Source organism: Leptopilina heterotoma, unplaced genomic scaffold (genome assembly GCF_015476425.1).
Source record: "Leptopilina heterotoma isolate Lh14 unplaced genomic scaffold, ASM1547642v1 Lhet_305, whole genome shotgun sequence".
In the NCBI taxonomy this organism is placed as follows: Eukaryota; Metazoa; Arthropoda; class Insecta; order Hymenoptera; family Figitidae; genus Leptopilina; species Leptopilina heterotoma.
In genome coordinates, this window is record NW_025111009.1 from 998,094 (window position 1) to 1,023,717 (window position 25,624).

General features: G+C 23.2%; 3 protein-coding genes across 6 annotated transcripts in view; 1 reads left to right on the plus strand and 2 right to left on the minus strand.

Moving 5' to 3' along the window:
- Positions 1-962: 962 nt before the first annotated feature.
- Positions 963-3,475, minus strand: LOC122504590. The gene is made up of 2 exons (XM_043615767.1): positions 3,420-3,475; positions 963-1,973 (listed from the first exon to the last, which is right to left on the minus strand). Exon 2 carries the CDS (start codon positions 1,926-1,928, stop codon positions 1,017-1,019), a length of 912 nt encoding a protein of 303 aa, XP_043471702.1. The 5' UTR covers positions 1,929-1,973; positions 3,420-3,475; the 3' UTR covers positions 963-1,016.
- Positions 3,476-5,665: 2,190 nt separating this feature from the next.
- LOC122504597 lies at positions 5,666-19,061 on the plus strand. Of its 4 annotated transcripts, none has more exons than XM_043615777.1 (9): positions 5,666-5,831; positions 6,429-6,599; positions 10,081-10,207; positions 10,291-10,388; positions 14,831-15,050; positions 15,489-15,593; positions 16,516-16,738; positions 18,142-18,456; positions 18,622-19,061. In XM_043615777.1, the coding sequence occupies exons 2-9, from the start codon at positions 6,561-6,563 to the stop codon at positions 18,944-18,946; spliced, it is 1,452 nt and encodes a 483-aa protein (XP_043471712.1). In that variant the 5' UTR covers positions 5,666-5,831; positions 6,429-6,560; the 3' UTR covers positions 18,947-19,061. The 4 variants fall into 4 exon arrangements, with proteins under 4 accessions (XP_043471712.1, XP_043471710.1, XP_043471711.1 ...); XM_043615775.1 differs by having other exon boundaries at positions 5,667-5,831; positions 6,283-6,599; XM_043615776.1 differs by having other exon boundaries at positions 5,667-5,831; positions 6,417-6,599.
- A 2,065-nt stretch (positions 19,062-21,126) lies between these two features.
- The window catches only part of LOC122504565 (unconventional myosin-XV), a 115,110-nt gene continuing 110,612 nt past the window's right edge, over positions 21,127-25,624 (minus strand). Inside the window, exons 32-34 of the mRNA XM_043615724.1 lie at positions 25,343-25,547; positions 24,840-24,976; positions 21,127-22,098 (exon numbers count right to left, since the gene is read on the minus strand). Of these exons, the coding sequence (XP_043471659.1) occupies positions 21,865-22,098; positions 24,840-24,976; positions 25,343-25,547 (576 nt within the window). The 3' untranslated portion in view covers positions 21,127-21,864. The remainder of the gene's footprint in view (positions 22,099-24,839; positions 24,977-25,342; positions 25,548-25,624) is intronic.

The window sequence follows — 25,624 nt, forward strand, 5'->3', positions numbered from 1 at the left end:
ATAAAAATTAAGACAATAAACGATTAGAATTTAAATATTGATAAAGTAAACAATAATAATAATTGTCGATAAACTGTTTTCTTTTTAATAAAAAGAACTTTTTCAAATACTATGTTTAATGGTACAAAAACCAAATTAACAATCATTTCTCAAATCAGACAATAGAAATTACATGTCTATAAATATTTTCTCCTTGAGTATACATCTAGATTCAAATACTCCATAATAATGTCGATTACAATTAAATAATTAAAAAAAATTTTAACCATCGATAATACAATAAGCAAAGTTTCAAAGTAAAAAAAAAGAATATTAATTTACCAAAATCAAATATATTGGTTTTAGTTATCGTTACAATACTGTAAAATTTATATAAACTTTGTCAACAATAATTAAATAAAATATGATTATATAAAATCATTATTCTCGTAGTTTAAACAATCACACTGAACAGATGTGTTATTTAAAAATCAACTTTTTTGAAATATTGATAATTAAATTTTCTCACTCAAAATATATTAAGATTTTTTGAGAATATTTTCCCATTTTCTTTATAATATTTTTAAATTGTTTAGAACATTTTCTGTGTAATTATAGATTTTTTTCGAAATAAAATATATATTTGAGCAAAAATAGTTCAAAAATCCGATAATTTCTCAAAATTCTTAATTTACGAATTACGAAAAACATAAAATACGAAATTTTCATTTAGATACGATAAATGTATAAAAATGATTCTATAAACTCTCTTTTTTTTATATTAAATGTCGATCCTATAAGTTCTAACAAAATTATTTTACACTGAAATGTCACTCTTGATCATGTAAAAGAAAAAAAGAAATAAAAATCACTTACAAACAAAAATCATAATGAGAGAAACAAAAAAAAAAGTTTTTTCCAAATTAGCGACCAGTGTTTAAATGCAAGTGTAAAATCACGAAAAAAAAATTGAGGAAACATGCTTTTCCTTGAGTGTAATAAAAAATCATAAAGTAAATTACCAAGTAAAATTATATTTACTTTCTCGCTGATAAAATTGGTCTCGCTCCTTTTGGAATTGGAGGATTTGGCGTTGTCGAGCAAAAAATATTCTCATCTTGAACTTCTTGTGTAAAATTTCGACGACGAGGGAATTTTGGAAAACCTATTTTTTTTATTGGCTTCAATGGTTTTGCGGTCGTTTGTTGTGATTTTGCTTTATTTTTTATTTTATTTTTTAATGCCTCCTCCTCTATTTGTTGGTGAGCAATATCCTTTTTGGGAAAATCGATTGGTGGCACTGCCTCCTGATAGTGGAAATTTGGATTGAAATTTATCGCGTTGCACATATCAGTTCTGTAATTTATAGTTGGATAAAAGTTTTTGTGTTCATCCAAATGATTTACGTAGAACTGAGTTGGAATTGGAATTCCACCGCCATTAGGAAATTGCTGTACATTCCTCACCGGCCACGGTTCGACGTAAGGTCCTTGTGATTGAACCATATAATATGCAGGATGATTTCCGCAAACGTATTGATATCCATTTGGATTTCCTTGATACAATCTTCCGTCTGCTATGAAAATTTGTTGCGATTTATTATTCGGAACAATGCATTTTCCATATGGTACAAAATCCGGCGCTTTGGGATCAATTGTTGAAACACTTGCGGATTGAAGATTCATATTTGAAAAACGAGGGAGCATATCTTCTTCCCAATTACTTTTTAATTGTCCATTTTTTTGCACTTGATTTGTCATCGATTTTGAATAATTTGTCGAGCAAGCTGCCACATCGCCTTCATGAGATTCGGACGTTGAAAATGTAAAATTTTCGAATAAATTAAATTGTGAGACTTTATCTGTATCTACAGATCTTGGTAATTGACTCGGTTTAATTCTTTCTGGCGCAGCAATAATCCGTTGACTCGATTTCGGAGAAAATGGCATTTTTCTGTTTTCCACTCGCGTTCACCTTTCCGGAAATTTCACGATCTGTAAAAATGTTACTTTTAGTAAATATTATTAAAATACGTACATATTTAAATATTTAAAAATAATTCTTAAAAGTAAAAAAATAATTTTTATTTAAATATAAAGTTTATTTCAATTAAATTTGACAAAATTTCCAATTGATTCGAAATTTAAATAAAAACTTTTTAATTTTTAAGAGAATTTTCCTGAAAAAATTTAATTAAAACATTTTCAAACCATTAATTTTTTTATAATTTCTAAATTAAATTACTTTTGTTAAAAATTTTTAAGTAATAATTTTATTATTAAAGTTTATTAAAATATTGTTAAAAAATTGAATAAATTCTTTAATTCTATTAAAAATAAACTAATTTTTAACAAATTTTAATTGAAAATTTAGTTTTTATTTAAATTTTGAAATTAGTTAAATTTTTTCAAAAAATTTATCTCAATTTTTTTGAATAATCGTTTTTGTTAATAAATGTAATTAAACAATTTTATTAAAATTTGTTACGAAACAATTAAATTCCTGGTAAGAATCTTTTTTATTAATAAAAATAATAAAATTCTTGTGACGAATTTTATTAAAATTTTTGAAAATATTTAAATTTTTTTGACTAATTTATTTAAATGATAATTTTAAATTAAACTTTTAAACGTACTTAATTTTATGAAGAATTTATCTCAATTTCTTAAAATAACAGTATTTATTAATTATTGTAATTAAAAATTTTATTACAATTTTTTGAATTTTATTAAAATTTTTGAGAATATACTTTTTTTCAACTATTAGCAGATTTAAATTTGTGCAAATTTTTAAAAAAAAATAAAATAAAGTAGCTTTTAGCATCACAAATTTAAAAAAAGTATCCAAATAGTAGCTAATCGTAAAAAAAGTAGTAAATAGTAGGTTTTAGTATAGATGAAAATGAAGTCTGATAAGGGAAAAAAATTTCCAAAAAGAAAACCACGTTCCAAAATTATTAAATCTAACCTTAAAATTTTCCACTTGTATCAAATTGTTCACAATAATGACTAAAAATATATTTTATAAACTGAATTTTACTGTTAGAACTTTCTTTAAAAACAAATAACAAAATTAGAAAAATGTAAACAAATAAATGCCGACGTAGAAAACATTTGGAAACATAAGAAAAGAGACGAAATACTAATTACTTATCTTTACGGAATTTCATACGCAATTAGTATATAAAACAGAAATGCGTTAATTAACAAAAAAAGAAATTGATAATTAAAAACACGCTTTTGTTAAAACGGTTAAAACACAAAAAATATAATCAGAGATGTGAGAGAAACTTTGAAAAATTATAAGCTCAAATTCGATATATTTATGAATATTAAAAACAAACGTGAATCGCTAATCTTAACAATAAAGTTTCAAAACAATTGTTAAAAGTGTAAAATAAACAATTTATTAATTTTTTAAATAATATAAATAATAAAAACCTGCAAATGCGTGTCAACCAGACGACCATGCAAAACCAGAAAGAACGATCGTGTTGCCTCTAGTGATAAAATTAACAACCCCGTGGCAAAATTTCCAATTATCCCCCCTTGGAATTTAAATTCAAATATTTAATTACGTATTAGGTACTTTTTTAAATTAAGGAAATTAGTTACTTATTTATTAATTTAAACTCGTGAGGCAATATTATTAAAAATCCTTACAACTTTCATATCTTATTTGAATTTTTTAAAACTTCAATTTTGGGACTCCCCGAAAGAGCGCGAAATTTGAAAAACGAAATTTAAACTTTCAATTTTTCTTTCAATCATAAATTTTATAAATCTGTTTATTAATTTTATAGAGTTTAAATAATTAATTTAAATCTCTAAAATTAATTTCTAACTCTCACTCTCTTTTTTTATCAAAATTATATAAACTTAAAAAATTAAAATCTGTAATTTAATGACTAATTAGCATTATTTCAGAAATAAAAATAATTTATTTATTTTATACAGTTATATTTATAAATAATTCTTTTTAGCTGTTAAATTTTTGTCACAACATTTTTAATTAATATTTCACATAAATTTTAAACTTTCCTCTCAGGAAAAAAAAATTCGAAGTGCACATTGTCTTCAATTATGCAATATACGCAGGTTTTTTTTTCCTCTTGACATTTTATTAGAGCAATTATGATTAATTAAATGTTTTTCAATGTTGATAATTAAATTGCAATGTTAGGAAAACAAAATGGAATGTTTATTATATGAAAAAAAAGAGAAATTCAAGGACGTTTGTAAAACATAAAAGGAAGACAAAACGTTTCTTCCAAAAATGATCTTCAACATTTCTTCACTTCTAATATGGGGGTCACAATTTAGCGAAAGTACCCACGTTCCAATTACACGTGGGATTCAATGTTTAGATTCATTGTTTTCCCCTCATGGTCGAAGCTTTTCCTTTTTCATAAAAAAGGAACATTAATTTTATTTTCTTTTGCCATTATAGCTTCTCTTTAATTAAAACGTTTTTTTATTACACTTTTTTTTTATTATAATCGATTAATTAGTTAATTAGTCAATTTTACATTATTGCAAATTAATCATTAAAAATAACAATATTACTGAAATAAATAAATAATAAAAGCAAACAAATAAATTTGGTCAGACATTTTGTAATTTTCTTTATTATTTAATTTATTTTTATTATTATATAATTTATTATTAAACAATAATAATTATTTATTAATTTGTACTATTTTTTCGCATCATTCAAATTTATTTGTTTGTTTTTGTAATGCATATTTAAAAGTTTTTGAAAAATGTGTGAATTTTGAAAGAAAACGTTTCCTTAAGAGAATAATATTAAAACAAACAATAAAAAGTATTTAGAAAATTATATAAAAAATGACGTCAATTTATCACGCCGGAAATAGGTGACGTTTATTGAACCGACATTTTTTCTTTTACTCACGGGAATAATTATATTCCGTCTGGAATAATTATATTCCGTCTTCAACTGTAATTATTTAAGATTAATACCTATATGTCTAGATTGACGATTACTTGATTACTTCATTCGCATTCAAATTATTAAATTTGAATGAATCACCCTACGGCGCCAATAAAATATTTATATTTACATTAAACATAGTATTTTGCATTTTAAAAAAATCTATTAATCGACAAATTATTCTATAATTAGCCTAATGAAGAGTAATTGTAAAAATAGTTTCCAATTTTAATTTCAAATAATTTTACGATCTACAATAAGAAAACGAAATAAAGACGTACAATTTTTACAATTTTTTTTTCTTTTAGGAACAATTATTAGCAGATTTTAAAATTAAGAATCCAATATCGATTCGGTTAGTCAATTTAAAAGTATTTTTTTTTCACGTTTCAATGACCATGTGTGTCATCCTTAAGAATTTATTTCAGATGTTAAAATTAAAGAAGCGTACAATTACAATACAATTAATATCGGATTCTTAATGTTTTATAAATTAATTATCGAATAGTAAATTAACATTATTTAGATTCTTAATTTATTAAGTTTAATACATAAAATTAGTTTATGAAACAATCCATTCAATATCTACTTAATAGAAGTTTAATGATGAATCGAAGTTAATATATGGCAAAAATAGAAAAATATTTTTTTTCTATTTTCCATTGCAAGGAAAAGAAATGGATTTTCAAAATACAAATCAGTTGAAAAGTGAATTTTTTATGGTTGCCCATGGAAATTTGCATTGTCCGACGCCATTGCGTCGTGTGATAATGGTATTGTTTCCAACTTGTATACTCGGGAGGCCTTATTACGTATGTCTATGCAATATGAACCTTGCTATCTCTTCAGTCGTTGTCCAACACTTAGACTCGTAGTGTCTATTTACCTCTTTTCTTCCGGTAAAAATCAATAATTTTTCGATAATTCTCACGGTTCTATTAATTTTATTTTCCGCATTGAAAAAATATTTTTTTACATTTTTGCCAATAAAACTTCTTTTTTTCCCATAGACTATAATTCATATTCACAAATTTCATTCACAAATTTATTTTATTTTTCTGTTTAATATTTTACAGAAATTACAATTAAAAAAAATTCTTCAGTCAAATTAAAAAACAAGTTTTTTGTAGTTCCTTTCAAAGAAAAATATTTTCGATATTTACAATTAGTAATTCAAGATTTTCCACTTCTAAATTTAGTCCTGAAATTTAGGTTAAATTTAGAAAATTGTTTCTTCAGTAAAGAGGTTTTTTTCCCCATAATTTTTAAACTATACAACGAAAAATTAGTTTTTTTTCTTCAATCAAGAATTTCTTTTTTTGAAAATAATTTGTATATTATATTTTTAAGAGTTTCTTCATTGGAGAAAATTTTATGAAACAATTCTTCAACAAAGAATCTTTTTTCGAGACATTTAAAATTTGTAAATTTTGAATTATCCAAAATTATTTGTTCAAAAATGGACGAATTTATAATTACTTCAGTTTTTCTGTAAGTGGAAAAAAATGGAAGTAATTTTTCGTTACGCCTGTGCTTAATGTTATGAGAAAAGTGACAATGAATAAAATTTGTGCATTCTGATAAGTTTTTTTTCCCTTTTGAATAATTGTGTTACTGTTGCGTGAATCATGTGGAATCGAAAAGTATTCATCAGGATTATTGAAGTGGTACGTTTAAATAATTACTCTTACTTTATAACATTATCTTCAATTAATTGAAAGTATAGAAAACAATAAAAAATAAATTGGTAATTAAATTAAAATTACTAGTTTCATTCTTAATAAACATAATCTTCAATTAATTGAAAATATAAAAAAATAATAAATTATCATCAACAAAAAATAAATAAAAAAAATTTGGCAAAGAAACTAATTCTATTTTTTATCAAATCGAAAGAAAAAAAAAGAAAAAATAACTTTCTTTTGAAATAAAATAAAAATGTATCAATCAACTTTTGGATTGGTAAACAAAAAGTTGTTTAATTTCAAAATATAAAAAAGCAAATAATATAAAAAGTAGAAGAAATGAAAAAATATAAAAAAATAAGAAAGAAAAGAAATTGCAAATTAATAGCATTACTTAATAAAAAATAACATGGCAAAAGAAAATCCATTAAAACTTATTTTTGAAATTTTCCACGTCTCTCGCATTAAATTAAAAAAAAATTTCATTTTTCACATTCCTCCCTATCACGTATACATGAAAATAATTGTATTTCGCAAGAGTCGATCTACTTGGTGATTCGTAAGACGGAATATCTGCATAGACAGATACAATTCATCCTCTAGAAGTATAAACCGTCGTTGAAGTCACCACAAAAGATCATATATATATATTAAGAATGTGACTCACGTTTTTAAAGTCTTTTACAAATTGTATAATATAAGAAAAAGAGAACAAGTTAGAAGAAATCATTTAACGTATTAGACATGTTCATTCATCGAAGTTATGATTGTTTTTCTTTTCTACTTCTTTTTAACAAAAGCAAGGATATAATAGGTGTGACTGCTTTACTAGGTCGAAGATATTTAAAACGTACTTTATTTCATGCACACACATGTTAAACTGATCAACTCAACAAGCGATAAAATTTATGCGCAAGTTTATGTGCGAGCTTTCGAAAAAAGTGACAAAGTCTAAATAATAATTCTTTCCTCTTTAGTGGAAAAATCATATAAATAAATAATTATTGCAGTTTTTAATTTTTTGACCTATAATAGCGTAAAGTTTCAAAATATTTCTTTTCTTAATTGTTTGAAGATAATTTTTTTTCTAACATTTGTTTTTGTTTTGTTTTTTTCTCCTTTTTTAAGTTTTTTGTTGCTACTTTTACTACTAAATTTGTTTTCTTTTCCCGTAATTTCTACAATCTACTTGTTTTTTCCTCTTCTATTTCTCTTTTACTAATTTTTCCACTTTCTCAGATTCTTTGGTGGAATTATCGCAATTTTTTTACTTCTTCGATTTCATTATTTCAGTAGCTTTTTACAATTTTTTTCCTTTTCTATCTCTCTTTCAATTTTTCTACTTTCTTTGATTTTTACTGAAATAATTTTTTTTATACTTCTTCGACCTCTCTTTCAGATGCATTTTTAATTTCTTTTCTTTATCCTCTTCTATTTCTCTTTTACACAGAGAGATAATAAATATTAAATTTTGTAAAAGTATTTTATAATTTGGGAAAAATGCGAAAATATGATACAAAAAATACTAAACTTTAAAAAAAACGGTTTCAATTTGAAATTTTATAAAATTTCAAATTGAATGAATTTAATTAGAAACTTTAATGATCTTAGATTTTTGAAAAAATTTAATAATTCAAAATCTTCTAAAATTAGTTAAATTTGTCAATATGTGACGCGACACGAGAAAAGGGACCTATCGTTAAAAAAATCGATTTTGAGATTATGGTGCTATTCGATAGATTATTCTTTGCTCTTTCACGTGAAAAAATCAAAAGTTGAAAAACTTAAATAGTGTTAATAATATAAAGCCCGAAAGTTAAGCATGTACGCGTAAATACACGGGTTTTCTGCGCATGGCGTCGCTTTAAACGCTCTCCCTGTAAAATTCTCTTTTGCGGCGATAGGTCCCTTTTCTCGTGTCGCGTCACATATACGTATTTAATTAATTATTAAAAATAATTAATTTATAGAAGAATTTTAGTTAAAAACACTAAAAAATTCGAATTTTAAAGAAGTTACAAATTATTGCAGAAATTCAATTATGTTCAAAATTTACAAAAATATCTTGACAAAATACCAATTATTATCTTTATAAATTAAAAACTTCTTCTTCAAAATTCAATTATTTTCAAAAATTTTCCTCATTTCAATGATTTTCATTATCTACTATTTTAATAAAAATACCCAAAAGAATTCGATTATTTAAAAACTATTTTAATAAAATTGTACGCAAACATTTAATTTTTTTCATAAATAATAAAAATTTTACTGAAATTCCATTATTTTCATAAATAATAAAATTCTTAATTTTATGAAACATTCAATTGTTCAATAAATTATTTATTTTTATATTTAAATAATTGAATTCTCGTAGAATTTTCTAGTGAAACTTGATTTTAAAATAAATTTTTATTTAAAATTTTAAATAATAATTGATTACTTAAAGTATTAGAGCGTTGTAGTATTTCAGTTATTTTTAATACAATTTTAATCAAATTCCTTGAAAAATGTAACTATTCTAAACAATTTTATTAAAATTCGTCAATAGAATTCAATTATTTAAAAATTTGTTAATAAAATTCTTTATAAGAATTATATTTTAATAAACATTCAATTATTCAATAAATAATTTACTTTCAATTTAAATAATTGAATTCCCGTATTATTTTTTTAATAAAAATTGATTTGAAAATGAATTTTAGTTTAAATTTTAGATAATAATAGAATATAAAAATAATTAAAGAATTTTAATAAAAATTTACTAAATTTAATATTTTTAAATTTTAGTATTTTTTATATCAAAATTTCGCTTTTTCGCATTTTTTCCCAATTTGTAAAATACTTTTACAAAATTTAATATTTATTCTCTCTCCGTGCACTTTGTAAAGTCAGTTTTCTTTTGTTTTTTTTCCCTAAATTTTCACTTTTTTTATTTTTTCTTGTATTGTGTAATATTGTTTTTTTTACCTCTCCTTCGACCTCATTTTCAGATGGTTTTTTTATTTCTTTCCTTTTCCTCTTTTATTTCTCTCTACATTTCTAAATTCTGTTTTCTTTCTAATTTCTAAATTTCCAATTTCTTTGATTTTTACTTGTACTGTGTAATATTATTTTTTTACCTCTCCTTCGATCTCATTTTTAGCTACTTCTTGATTTTCTTTTGTTTCTAAAATTCTTCTTCTTCTATTTTCTAATCTTCTTGTTCTCTTTTCTTTTTCTTCTCCTTCTTTTGCTTCCTCATAGGAAGTTTTATATAGTGATGTCAATTTTTCTTCTCTATCATTTATTCTGAAATAAAGAAAACAAATTTTAAAAAAACGTTTATTGTCATAATTACATAGAAAAAAAAATGAAATGAAAATTTAAATTAACAAAATTAATTAATTAATTAATTGATTTAAATTAACAAAATTATTCAATTAAAAATAAAATATTAATAATGGAAAAAAAATTTCTTTTTTAGTTACTATGTGTGTCATGTGTAGTGGCATTGAGGGTGACTGACGATGAGACAAAAAGAGTTTTTCATTACCTCAGAAATCGTAGTCTCCAATGGTCATTGCTCAACAACGTAACATGGGGAGCCTTTGGTATAAATAATGAATTGCATTTTTCTTTTACGCCTTGTCTTTTAATTTCTCTTAATACTATTGTGCTTTGTTCTCATCATTAGGACAAGCTTTTGCGACAACCACATGTGGGGGCTATCTTATTATAACAATAGGTCTTCTTATTGCCGCCGCTTCTGGAGAACTCAGAGGTCGCAAAACAGTAAGTTTCTTCCTTTCTCCACTTTCATTTCTAATAACAATAATTAACAATAAATTAATAATTAATATTACAAAATATAATACATCAAATTAAAATAAATAATAGTCATAAATAAAATAATAAATTAATATAATAACTATTATTGATAATTAATTAATTTTTGTATCAAATCAACATCTCCAGGAGATAAAATTAATATAATTATGAGAATTAAAATAATAGTAAAAATAAGTATTATAATGAATGTTATTTTCTACAATCAGTGACAAAAATAGAGCAAGTGATAAAAAATGAAAACTTTTTATCACAACGTTTTGCTTTAATGTTCTTGCATTATGAGGTAATGAACTTCTTTGTTATTGCTTTTTTTACAATTCATATAGATTTTTATTGTACGAATTTAAATTCATATAAGGTGAGACTAATTCTTTTTTCCTGATTTCAATTTTTTTTTTGTCTTCAATTATATGTAATAAAATTCGTCACGGAATGAATTGCTCAATATGCATGTTTTTAACACGATTATAGGTATAAAATGATATTGTTTACACTTTTGACCATCGCACCGAAATACACAATTCTCAGGACCTTGATAATAATTTTTTTCTTCTTACGCTTAATAATATATATGAGGAATGTATGTGTTCTAAATCTAAAAACAAGTGTGTCATTGTTTTCTCACCTGACACGTTTAAAAATGAACCTCGCATTTATAAAATTAAATAACATTCAGTCGTATGTATTAAAAATTCAACCTCCATTTTACGGTAAATTATACTTTTTGACTAGGTAATTTATTTTTCTTTTCTTTTTTTTCCTTGATGTAGTTTTGTAGAGGAAATAATTTTTTATGAATTGTTGATATTTATAATGACATTTCATTGTTTTTTTTACTTCTAAACATAAATCTTCTAACATGAAAAGTATATGTAAAAGATGAGGAATAGAATAAATAAAAGAAATAAAGAACAAAATTCCATAATTACAAAAAAATATATTCTTCTAAAATAAAAAGAATTTTGACCCAAAATATTCAAATGTTAGAACAACAATTTTTTTATATTTCGTTAAAATTAAAAATTTTTTGTTAATTTTTGAAAATTAATGGCGAATTTATTTTATTTTTTATTCAATTCTAGTAATTATCGAAAATATTTAAGGAGAAAAAAATATTCGTTCCTTTGAATCTTCAAAACTTGAAAATAAAGAATTAAAAAGTAGATAAAAAAAATATCAAAAAATTTAACAATAAAAAAGTTATATATTGGCAGTGTTTCTTAACAATAAATTCTGCCAAAATATTTAATTTTGATGAAAATTGACAACGAAGCTAGAAAATAATTCGAAATTGAAGAATTAGATTTTTATTTCTATTTTAACTGTAAACAATATTCATTGTATTTTTGAATTTCAAATTACGTGAAATATTTTTTTTCCTCTCCAAATAAGATTTAAAATGACTATAATTGCAGTTAATCGTAAAGTTGCCTTATGAAATTCGCGCTTGTACTATATACTTATTTAAAGCATTTCTGAGACATTGCATAATTTTTGTATATGCGCGAGGAATTTTATATTAAATGAATTTATAAGAATGCTTGAGAATAGGTGAAATATAAAAAGTGTAGAATTATTGAGATTTGTCAAGATCGGTTGATAGTTTTTTTTTATTTATTTTTTTTTCATAACGGCAACAAGAGAAGGTATCGTGAGAACTTTACTAGCATAACATAACAAGGAGGTGTCCAAGAAAGTTGTCATTGAAAGGCAAGGTTGAAATTATCTTTAATATAATGAGGCACGCGTATGCAGTTACAAACCACATCCCATCTTAACGATCATTAGACACGTAATCTATTTGCAACAATAAACTTTAATGAGTCATATATCTGGGTCTCGATATTACTTCTCGGTTCCGCCCTTATCCGTCATATTCTTTCAAATTAAGTCTCTATTTCCTTCAAAAGTCGTTTAATATTTTAATATTCGATTTATGAGAAGAGAAAATTTAATTTTCTATTTTTTGCCACAAAAATTTGATTTTGGTTTTCTCTGACTTTCCCCTGATTTACAGACAGAATTTTGTCTATCTATTTTAAAGATAACATTAGTCTAAAGTAATGTGGCAAATTTTCCTTAATTATTTTTAAAAATTTCAGAAAAATTATTTAAAAATTCAACTATTTTTAATCGAATTCTTGATTCTTTTAAATAAAAATTTTTGCAACTTCGATTCAAAAAAAAATTTAATTTTTTTTATAATAAATTTTTTATAATATTTGTACAAGTTGTCACTTTTTAAATAAAATTTTTAATTGTACCTTTTTCAAAATTAAATGGTGTACTTTTAGACCTAGGATCGACTTTAAAGGATAAAAAAATCGTTTTAGTTTATTCAAAATATAAAAAAAGTCGAATTATAATTATTTCGAAAAATTAGAACTGTAATTTTTCAAAAATTCATTTATTTTCTAGAATTATTAACTCAATTTATTCAAAAATTGGACCTAATATAAAAAAAAGAATTTGAATATTATAATTAAATTTATACAACTAAAATTTTTAAATTCTTTAATTTGGTACCATTTGAAAATTAATTATTTCTGTAAATTGCTACTGTATTAATTAGAATATACTCAAAATTAAAATTTTTCAAAATTGTAATTTAAAACCTTTTGAAAATTTATTATTTCTAAGAATTTTTATTATAACTTATTTACAATATTCTTCTCTAAATTAATTACTTTTAATAAATTACAGAAAGTTATTGGAGAATTCAATTATAAAAATAAAAAAAATTAATTTTTTCATAAAAATTGGAAATCGTAACACTTTATGGTTTTGTTTAAAATATTTGCTAAGTTAAAAAAGAAAATTCAAGGATAGTTTAAGGTTTTCAATTTTAAAACTAATGTACTGAAAATCATTAAATTCTTACAAAGAGTATTTATAAAAAAATTTCAAAATAATTTAATTCATTTCAAGAATTTTATCAAAATTTTTTTCAATAATTGAATTCTTTCGAGAAAATGTAATTAAAATTGTAATGAAAATAATTGAATTCTTGGCAAGATTTTTATTAAAATTCTTTAAAATAATTGAATTGTTTTGAAGAATTTATTTCAATTTTCTTGAAAATAATAGAGTTTTTTAAAATAATTTTTACTGAAAATATTAAAAGTACATTTGAATTTTGTCAAGAATGTCTTTTAAGTTTTTAAAATAGTCGTGTTTATTATTAATTTTAATTAATAACTTTCCTATTAAATTATATTAAAATAATTCATAGAAAATTAATTTCTTTTAAACAGTTTTATTAGAGTTTTTGTAAATAATTACCTACATTTTTTAAAAAGAATTTCATTAAATTTTGTAAAAATAAATGTAATTTATATAAATAATTTTAATTGAAAATTTTGAAAATAATTGAAATTTACAAAGAATTTTATTAAAAACTTTTGAGAACAATAATTGAATTGTTTAAAAAAATTTCATTACAATTTTTTAAAAATAATTGAACCTGTTATAGAAATTTTATTAAAATTATCTTGAATATAATTGAATTTTTTCCTAGAAATTTTATAAAAATTGTATTGAAAATAAAAAAATAATTGAATTCTCGTGGAAGATTTTCAAATTAATAAAAATAATTGAATTGTTTCGAAGAATTTTCTCATAATTGTTCAAAATAATTTAATTTTTATTAAAACTCTTGAAAATAATTGAATTCCTCCGAAATATTTTATTATTTATGAAAATAATTTAATTCTTTTGAAGAATTTTATTATTTATGAAAATATTTTAATCTTGCAAAGAATCTTCTTATTTATGAAAATAATTGAATTCCTGCCAAGAATTTTACAATTTTTAAAAATAATTGAATTGTTTCAAAGAATTTTATCAGAATTGTTCAAAATAATTTAATTTTTATTAAAACTCTTGAAAATAATTGAATACCTCCGAAATATTTTATTATTTATACAAATAATTTAATTCCTTTGAAGAATTTTATTATTTATGAAAATAATTGAATTCTTGTGGAGGATTTTACAATTCTTAAAAATAATTGAATTGTTTCGAAGAATTTTATCTGAATTTTTGAAAATAAATTAATTTTTTGAAGAAATTTTATTAAAAATTTTGAAAATAATGATTTTTTAAAAAGAATTTCATCAAAATTGTCAAAAATAATTGAATTTATATTAAAATTCTTGAAAATAATCGAATTTAATTAATATTTTTAAATATAATTGTATTCTTTAAATTTTGAATCTGTAATCATTCAAAAATTGATGTTTTATTCTTGAAAATATAAAATCAATTGTTTCAAAACCGAATTTTTCAATTTTCCGGAAATTTTTTTTGATTTTTTTTTTGTTAATTTCTTTTCTTAGTGCAAAATAAATGAATAAATACCATTTTTTCTGTTTTTCGTTCTCAAGGAATGTTTTCTTCTTGGCTTGGGGGTGATATTTTTTGGAATAGTTGGAGGCCTTTGTTTGGCTTCCTTAGACAGTGTTCCGCAAGATTTAATAGACAATGCAGCAGTCCTTGGAACATTGTGTCTCCTCACAGCCTTGGTCTTCATTGTTGATTTACTAATGAGCTCTCATCAAGGCAAAAAGCATGATGCCACCCAAACTTTTGGCAGTAAAGAAAATGGCAAGTATCTAAAAAATAGAACAAAAAATTTATTAATTTCAAATCTCAATTATTTTGAAATAAAGTTATTATTTCACTGTTTTTTTCATTTTGTCAAAGACGAGAGTTTCTTCATATATTTTGTCAATACCAAGTTATAAATATTTAAATAATGCAAAAATTCAAATTTCAATTACTAATTATTTATCTAACCACTGGTATTTAAGTAATAAAAATAAAACTTTTTTTTAATTTCTTGGTCAATTTTATGTTTATTATTTTTCTCTGCTCATTTTCTTTTGAATGAAATATAATATTCTCGCGTTATTAAAAAAATAAGAAATGAAATTTTTATTTGTATAAAAAATAAAATTCTAAATAATTTCAAGAACAAAAATTTCTTGTTTAATTTTTTTATATTATATTTTTTGGTAACGCTCATTAAAGTTATTGCTCTAGGCTTGGTAACAAAACAAATAACTGTACAAAGGGAGTACGTAAATAAATTTGACTCGAAGAGTATTAAAAAACTCGAGAGCACCGATAAGTTCTCAAAATTTTCAGGTATCTTCTAATTTTACTGTTTTGCATTTTTCTTTCCCAAAAATTCACACAGAATATATTATTTTACTTCAGTTAGTAATTTTCTAATTTGTAATTTTTTAACAAAAAATGACAAATTATTCAATTATCTAACATTTTAAAAATAATTTATTTCAATCGTTAATAATTTTCAAAATCTAATTTTTTTTTAATATCTAACTTAAGGAATTTAATATTAAATTAATATTGAATTTAATAATTCGTTTAACAAATTTTCTACATAATTTAACATTTTTTTTATTGATAATTTGCTTACATCTTAATATTTTTTAACATTATTTTTTAAATTTGAATTAAAAGTACTAAAAATAAAATAGACGGTAATTTTTCTTAGAGACGTGTGGTTAATGTGGTGCCATAAAAAAATAACAGAAAAAAAATCTGATATGTGATTTAAAGCGAATGCTTTGTATTATTGTTAATTCGTTAACACTATTGAAAGACGTAACTAGGGCGTGGAAAAGGTGGCGCCCGTCATGGGCACATCAAGGTCCTTCATCAGGGACGTTTTTATTAATTTACTCATTTTTATATAAAAATTACGGGAGTCTTATAAGTTCTTCACTTAACAACATTATTCTAAAAAAGGCCTAATCTTTTTATCTTCAAGAGCCAAGAAAATGATTTAGAGCTTTTTTGTCCTAATTATAAAAACATTACATTTTCTTCATCAACCTTCGAGAATAAGAAAAAATTTCCATTAAAGAACATATTTTCTTCCTCTAGATCTTTTAATAATTCTTCATTTCATTTTTCGAATTTTATTCTAATTCTTTTTGCAAAATGGTGTGAATCGTGTCAATTATTATTAACAGCAATTCTATAATGATATTGAATTTTATCCAATGTGTGAATAATTTTTTTTTAATTATTTAAAATGCAGTCAAGCCGATGACAACGTTGGTGGTGGAAAAGGAGACAAAAATTGTAAAAAGCAATGGTAGTGCGGAAAAAGCGGATGATGCTCGCGATTCAAAGGGTCAAGTCATTAATGGATTTAAAAAATCTGAAGGATCTCGACTGCACGACAATTTGGAGGGTATTGATTATATTGATCGACCCACAACTGATAGAAATTTCACTAGAGACGAGCAAAGGCGTAATAGGTAGAAGGAATTTTTTCTAAATTCGAGAAATATCACCGAGAATTTCTATGCATACTCAATTATTTTTTAATTTCTATTATTTTTATCTAATAATATACTTTTATTGTAAATTATTCGCTAACCCTTTTAGACTATGAAAAATCGAGTATTTTAATTATTTATTAACTCTAAAAAATATTTTACTAGTATTAAAAAGAATATTCTATTCATTATTTTTAAAACACGATTGTAATTTCAAGATAATTTAAAAAAATACTTTACGGGATGGATTTATTTTTATATTTTGTATGTAGAATATTAAAAAGAAAATTGTAACATTGGACAAATATATTACTTGGAAAACAAAAAATATCGGATGTATTCATTTTTCCTGACAAAATTCTTTGTTTCATTCTAATTTCGATTGTAAAAATTTTTATAATTTACATTAATATTAAATGTTGTGAATATTTACATTACAGTTTAATTCACTGTAATTAAAATTAGTTTAACCACTTCACTGGCGGGGCGTTCCAAATGGCGTTCCACGCGCCGAGGCCCAGACTGGCAAAAACACCGAAATGGCGTTCCTAATAAAACTTTATTTTTAAAGAGTGTACACTACTTTTTACTACTACAAAGCAATATTTCTATAGTTTAGACATCAGGGAACAAGATTATCACAATGAAAATTTCAGTTTTTGAGATTTTCAATGTTTCTTTGAACGTTGAAATAGTCGATTTTTAACACTTTTTAACAAATGGCGTTCCACTTTTGTTATTATTAATAATTATTAAATTTTATTTATTAATTATTTATATTTATTTTTTACTTATTACATTATTATATTATAATGTTTTGTATGTAAATATATTTTTTAAATAAAAAATATGAGTTTTACTGTGTAAAAATTGAAAAAAAGTGGAACGCCATTTGGTGAAAAGTGGTAAAAATTGACTATTTCATTGTTTGAAAAAACATTGAAAATCCCAAAAACTGAAATTTTTATTGTGATAATCTTGTTCCATGATGTCTAAACTATAGAAATATTGCTTTGTATAAGTTAAAAGTAGTGTACACTCTTTAAAAATAATAGTTTTATTAGGAACGCCATTTCGGTGTTTTTGCCAGTCTGGGCCTCGGCGCGTGGAACGCCATTTGGAACGCCCCGCCAGTGAAGTGGTTAATTAACATAATTTTATTTTTCGAACAGTTTTATAAAATTTTATTATCTAATTAATTCTATAAAAATTAAATTCGTGTAAAATTTTATATAATTTCTATTTAATCAGAATTGAGAAAAATTTGTAGAGATTTTTTCCTATAAAAATTCACATTGTTTATAATCTCGGTTATATTTCCCTGTCTTCCATTTTTTTTTCTTGCACTTGCTTGACAAAAAAAAACTGAATCAGTTGACTAGTCTTAGGTCAACCGAAATTCCGAGGGAGGATGAGAATAAAAAATTTCAAAACGCTGAGAAACAGACTCGGGATTATCATCCGCAGAATATTGATAATAATTATCGTCGACACTTGAGAGACACCGAAGACACTTTTGATATTGGACAACGATTACGTGCTCAGGACATTTATCAACGACCAATTGACGAATTGGATACTCCACGTTTTCCAGCGACCCTAGAAAAGAAGGAACCAATTTTTGCAAAAATCGTTAATCCCGGTGTTAAAATTATGCGAGTCGATCGTGACGTTGAAGAAACAATCGAAAACTACAGGTGAGCTTCTTAATTATAAATTTGTAATTTCATTAATCAAATTAAAAAAAAATTAATAGAGAGAAATTAATAAATAGAAAAAGAATTAATACTCACTAATTATTTTGCTGAAAATTGGAAATTTTTTATAAAATAATTTCTTTTGTCAAATCTCTTCCTCTGCAGACTTTCGAATTCAAGTCAGTATGACAATGTACCTACGCGAATATTTTCCACCTCGAATGGATTCACGAAAAAAAATCGTGACGCAGTCTTCAGTGTTCCTAGGCCAAGTAGATTGTACAAGCATCAGAAGGAAACCAAGGACGAAATTGAAATGCTCGAGGAGTATTTTAATAATTTTAGAACAGCGTCAATTGGAACACAAACGGGAAGTCGATTGCCTTCGTCGCCAAATGATCCGGGTTATGTTCGTCATACGGCCAGCAATTGGCCGCAAAATCAACGGATCAAAACACCTGGTGGAAGTCCCGAACGAGATAGAATATAAATTTTTAAATTAGACTCAATTTAAAGATCTATGGTAATTTAATTTTACCAAATTGTGTTTTTTTTGACACAAGTTAATTTTTTTTTAAGGAAAATTTCAAAAATCTATTTGCTCACCAAAAAAATCTAGAAAATACAATTTTAATTTTTAAATAAAATTTATTAACATTATTGGACAATTATTAAAATTATTAAAATTATTTTTAAAAATTATTAAAGTAATATTTGAATCATAAATTTCAAAAAGGGCTCAATTTCAAAAATGCCGAGTTGCGACAAAAATTTTAAATCGATTTTCCCTGATTTTCAGACAGAATTTTGACTTTCTTTCTGATCATTATAAAAAAATTCAAAAGGAGTTCAATTAATTATGAAAAAAATAATGTTCAGAAGCAAACAATTAATTTAAACCTTAAGGGTGTCTATATCTACTTTCAAAATGTTTATAAAAATGTTATTATATTTAAAAAATAGAGATGAAATATTTAAAAAATTCTTTGTAGATTTAATATTGTATTCTAAAACATGAAAATATTAAAATTTCTAAAAATAATTAAATTCTTTCGAGGAATTTTCTTAAAATTGTATTGAAAATAAATAAAATTAAAAAATTCTTATATAAAATTTTCTTAAAATTTTTGAAGTAATTAAATTATTATTTCGAAGAATTTTATTAAAATTTTTTAAATAATTGAATTTGTGTGAAAAAATTGTATTATTTTTGAAAATAATTGAATTGTTGCCAAGAATTTCATTCAAATTTTTGAAAATAATTGAATTCTTGCAAAGAATTATATTCAAATTTCTCAAAGTAATGTATTTCTTTCGAGAAATTCAATTAAAATTGTATTAAAAATAAATTAATTTCTATAGAGAATTTTACTAAAAGTTTTGAAAATAATGGAATTCTTGCAAAGAATTTTATTATTTATGGAAATAATTGAATTCCTTCGAAGAATTTTAGTAAAATCTTAAAAAATAACTAAATTTTTGCAATAAAAATATCAAAGTCCTACTAAATTATTAAAAATAATAAATAATAATAAGTAATTGGTTAATACATTGTTTTATAAATTAAAACTCAGATTATTTAATTACAACGTTCGGCCCTATTGAATATTCATGATTTGATTAAAATAATTATTACAAAATTTTTTTTAAAAGAATATGAAAATAATATTTGTCATCTAAGAACAAAGTTAAAAAATTTGTTAAAAATTCAAATTAAAAATTAAAAAATTATTTTAAATAACTGAAATTAATATTTGTAAACTGATTATAAAGGGTAACAAGTTTTATAATTCCTGATTCAAATTTTTCTCAATTAAAATATTGTAATAATAAAAAAATAATTAAAAGTCTTGAAAAATTTAATTACACATTTAAAAAATAACAAAATAACTAAAAAGTTTCTGAACAAAGATTTATTATTCTAATTTTTATTCAAATAAAATTAAAATAATTCTTTCAAATCTTCCTATTAAAATTAACTTTGTCAAAAGCTATACAACAAGTGAACTGCCTGAAAATTTATAAAATTATTATGTGTGTCTTTTTTAAAATGTGTGCTACAAATAGTTGGCTAGAAGTTTTTTTTACAAAAAAATAATGAACTTAAAGTAGTATTATAATACCACCATATCGTATTTTTTATTTTTAAGAATTAATCATTTCTTTCTCACTGGAAAGAAATTATTTACAAGAAAAATCAATACTTTACTTCATAAAGGATTCATTGATATAAACGACTTTTGATAAGAATGCAAATCAAAAATATTGGCATTGTATTGAAATCCAAAAATTAGATTTATTAAGAACTAGCAAATAAGATTTGTAATAGATTCGATTTTTTTAATCAAAAAGGTTTGTCCTGGCGAAAGGAAAAAAAATTAATATTAGGTATAAATTAATTGATTAATTAAATTAAATTTGATTAATTTGAAAAAAAGTTTCGATTTAAATGATAGCAGAAGTATTCAAATTTAAACAGACTTAAAAATATTTAAAGGATTCAATTATTATTTTTGAATTAAATAATAAAATTTATAAAATTGTTGAAAAAATACATAAATATTAAATATATATATTTATAAATAATGTTAAAGTTTATTTAAAATAAGACTGTAATTCATTCATGAGACAATAGTCTCCTTCGAAAATATCAAGAAATCAAAAAAAAAATTGGCATAAAAATTTTTAATAAAAATTGATATCTTCTCTCCGACAATACATCATATACATTATCAATAATGTAAAATTTTAATATTCGCAAGCTGTTAGTCTTTGTCTTAACAACGTAATCGTTAAGATTAGTTTCTAATTATACATGTTTATTTTCTTAACAAACAAATAATTTGCTGTAACTTGCAGTTTCATTTTTTTTATCCTTTTTCTTACTCTTTATAAATAAAAACATTCGCTACTAAAGACTTACAACAGATCTCTCTTCTTTTATTATTAATTAATAAATGTATTTCTTCTCTTTTTAAATAACTACGACTGATTCACGTTACAATCGTGACATCTTAATTTCCTGCACATTCAAATAACAACCGAAAGATTTAAAAACAGTCGGACAAATATTTGATTGTAGAGAACTCACTTGTTCTGATCTAGAAATTCTCGAGGTTGTATACAATAATTTTACCTCGATGAATCAAAGTTCTCTAGAGGTGGTCGTCGTCGTCGTCAATCTTTTTTTTTATTCTAACCGTGCCTACGCGTATTTACAAAATCGATAATTCGATTAATTATTTGAGCATTTGTTTTTTTTCTCTCTATCTCTTTTTTCTTCTGGAACCGCTATCCTATAAATGAACATCGTTCTCGTATATATAAAGTAAGAATAATGGCTGATCCCTTTAGATGAACTTTTCCCCTGATATACAAAAAATTTGTATTAGAAGATTTGTCGATGATTTATCTGAATCGATCGAATCCCATAGGAGGACCCGGATTATTTGTCGATCTCTGTTCCATTGTGATGTACTGTCTTATTAAACGCGAAATCTCATGAGCTTGCTCAGTTTGAAGTCTCGTTATTCGCTGCTGCATCAGATTGCCGCATTTCATGTCCAAATATAAAGTTCCTTCCTCGGATTTCACTTTGCGAGTTGAAATCACCTCGGAATATGGATAATGATAGAGTGTCTCCTGCAATTAAGTTTTCAATATTGGATCATTTCGATCTGTCGCTCCAGAAAACCGTAACCCATTTATATTTAATTAATAAGCATTTTCATTAGGTAGCGTTTAATTTTCCAGATTGGATCATTTCGATCTCTTGATCAAAAAATTCGTAACCCATTTTTATTTACTTAATAAGCATTTTCATTAGGTGCGATTTAAATTAGTTATTAGCATTTTTAGTTCATTGACATTAAAATTATTATTTTAAGTACTCAAATTAAATTATAGTTTAATTAATGTACTAATTAAAATATTAATTTAGCTACTTGCTTCAATTAATAAGTCTTCTAATTAAATACAGGGCTCGAACTAGGTCCGTAAATACCGTAAAAGTCTGTAAATTTGATAGAAGCCCGTAAAAGTCAGTATTTTTAAAAAAAGTCCGTAAAGTTCGTAATTTATTTGAAAAAGAACGAATAGTTCGTAAATTGTTCATTATAATTTGGAGAATTTTTGAGAAATTACAAATGATTGCAGAAATCAAATTATTTTCAAAAGTAATAAAATATTTCGCAGAAATTCCATTATGTTCAAAAATTTTTAAAAATACTCGTGAAAATTTTAATTATCTTTATAAATATAATAAAATTCTTCTCCAAAACTCAATTATTTTCAAAAATTATAATAAAATTCTTGTCAAAATTTTAATTATTATCAAAAATTTTCCTGAATTCAATGATTTTCAGTATCTGATATTTGCATAATATTTTCCAAAAGAATTATTATTATTATTCAATTATTTAAACAAAATTTTGCTAAAATTCTATGCAAACATTTAATTATTTTCATCAATAACAAAAATTTCGCAGGAACTCAAATCTTTACAAATTTTTTATAAATTTCTTCGGAATTATTCAACTTTTTTAATAAATAATAATATTTTTGCAGAGATTCAATTATTTACATAAATAATACAACTTGTTGCATAATTTCAATTATTTTTAATAAAATTTTAATCAAATTCCTCGAAAAATGTGATTATTCAAAAAAATTTTATTACAATTCGTCGAAAGAATTTTATTATTTAAAAAATTGTTGATAAAATAAAATTTAATTCTTTATGAGAATTCAATTTTAAGAAAGATTGAATTATTTAATAAAATATTTATTTTTGTATTTAAATAATTAAATTCTTGTTGAATTTTCTAATAAAAATTGATTTAAAAATGAATTTTAGTTATAATTTTAGATAATAATTGAATATTAAAAGCATTGTAGCATGAATTTTTAGAAATAATTGAATTTCGAAAAAGTTACAAATTAGGTATAATCTTTGAAAATCTGAATTTTTCTTACTTTTCAATTAAAAATTCTGCAGAAGTAATTTTTTTGAAAAAATTTAATTATAATTCTTTTGAAATTAGTTGATTTTTTATACATATTTAATTATTAATTATTTAATTATCAAAAATAATAGATAAGAAAAATTTTAGTTAAAAAAACTAAAAAAAGAGAATTTTGGAGAAGTTACAAATGATTCCAGAAATTCAATTATTTTCAAAAGTAATAAAATTCTTCTTAGAAATCCAATTATTTACAAAATTTTTTTAAAATTCTCGTCAAAATTTCAATTATATTTTCAAATAATTCAATTATTTTCAAAAATTTTAATAAAATTCTCTGCAAAATTACAATTATTTGTTCAAACAATAACATTCTTCTCCGAAATTCAATTATTATCAAAAACTTTAATAAAATTCTCTGCAAAATTTCAATTATTTTTAATACAATTTTAATCGAAATCCTCGAAAAATGTAATTAGGTATTCTTAAAAATTTTATTGATATTCGTCGAAAGAATTCAATTATTCAATTATTTTAAACTTTGTTGATTTTGTATTTAAATAATTGATTTCTCGTGGAATTTTCTAATAAAAATTGATTTAAAAATGAATTTTAGTTAAAATTTTAAATAATAATTGAATATAAAAAATATTGCGTGAAGTTTTAGAAATAATTGAATTTTGAAAAAGTTACAAATTATAATCTTTGAAAATATGAATTTTTCATACTCTCGAAGAACTTTTTCATAAATTATTAAAAATAATTGTTTTAAAAAAGAATTTTAGTTAAAAATTCTGGAAAATAGTATTTGACTCGGACTGGCTATATTTTTATAAGTAATGGGTCTGTAATTTTTAATTTTTGGTCCGAAAAGTCCGTATTTTTAAATATTTTCAATGATTCGAGCTCTGCAAATACTACTTGAGATAATTAGTAGTGTAATTAATAAATTAGCAGCTGAGTTGATTAGTATTTCACTTAATTTGTATCTTCGTCTCAATTTGATAAAGTAGTAAATAAAGCAGAAGATTAAGCAGTAGAGAATTGCAAATTAGTAGCTCCAAAAGTAATTTCCTTTTCCAAATTACGAGGAGATTTTCGAATTTTCCTTTTGATGAAAATTTTGAAAGCACTACGTGAGATGAGTCGCCTTATTTCTAAAGTGAAAACATTTACCTATAACCATTTCTCCATTCGCACAGAAACCATATTAGCAAATTTTATTTTCTAGCCATGCACTATTCAATTTTTTAATTTTCCGCTTGGTCTTAATTTTCAAAACTATTAAGCATTTAATTTAATAGGTAAAGAGTAAAATTCAAATTAAGAGATCTTATTGCACGTTGAAAACTAAAGCAAATGTGAAATAAAATGAAAAATCTAATAGAAAACAAAAATAATAAAAGTGAATTAAAAACTCACATGCGTAATGTGGTCGATAAAAAGAACGCCGTGTCTGTTTAGAGCAAGGATGTGGTCTCCGCCTTCTTCTTTTCCCTCTGGCGCTCTCTTCACTGCAAAGAAACTGGATCCAAATAGTGGCCACTTAGACAGTATTTCTGTTGAAAAAAGAAAATTTTCATATGAATTGATTTAAATTTTAACGGAAAATTTAAAATTTATTTACCTATCAAATTGATCAAATTTTATTAAAGAAAAAAATTTATATAAAAACGAAACAAAATTCCAGACTTTATATAATATTCCGCTTAATATTAATATTAGAAAAATAAAAACAAACATTCTTGAAAATCTGGGAATAAATAAATAAAAATAAATTATAAATAACCATAAATATTTTCTTATATAAATCACAAGAGAAATAGAAATACATTTAAATATAAATATCATAAATAAGCATAATAATAAAAAATAAATAGAAATAAAATGAAAATAAAAGAAAAAATACAAATACTAAATTTTACCTAGAACTTGAGCTTTACAACTAGCGGATTGATTATGCATAACGTTGTTCCACGCTTGTTGAACCATACTGCTCCATTGCTGTGGTCGTGGTTCCCTTAAACTGAGAGCTGGTTTAGGAAGAAGGTACTTAACTTCCTTCGTGGTTGGTTCATGTGTGTAATCCGCTGCCCTGTGTAAAAGTGCTGCGATCTGCGCCATGTCGTACTGTAAAAAATTACATTTTAATAATTTACCAAAATTCCTTTGTAAAAAAACAAAGAATTTTCTTTTTTTTTAAATTA

What these genes read in the sequence shown, in the direction of transcription:
- LOC122504590 (XM_043615767.1), bottom strand. Translation starts at nt 1,928, where the DNA reads ATGCCATTTTCTCCGAAATCGAGTCAACGGATTATTGCTGCGCCAGAA.
- LOC122504597 (XM_043615777.1), top strand. Translation starts at nt 6,561, where the DNA reads ATGTGGAATCGAAAAGTATTCATCAGGATTATTGAAGTG. An exon ending in TCATCAGGATTATTGAAGTG is followed by an intron (nt 6,600 to 10,080) that starts GTACGTTTAAAT and finishes TTTCTTTTTTAG; the next exon opens with TTACTATGTGTGTCATGTGT. An exon ending in CGTAACATGGGGAGCCTTTG is followed by an intron (nt 10,208 to 10,290) that starts GTATAAATAATG and finishes TCTCATCATTAG; the next exon opens with GACAAGCTTTTGCGACAACC.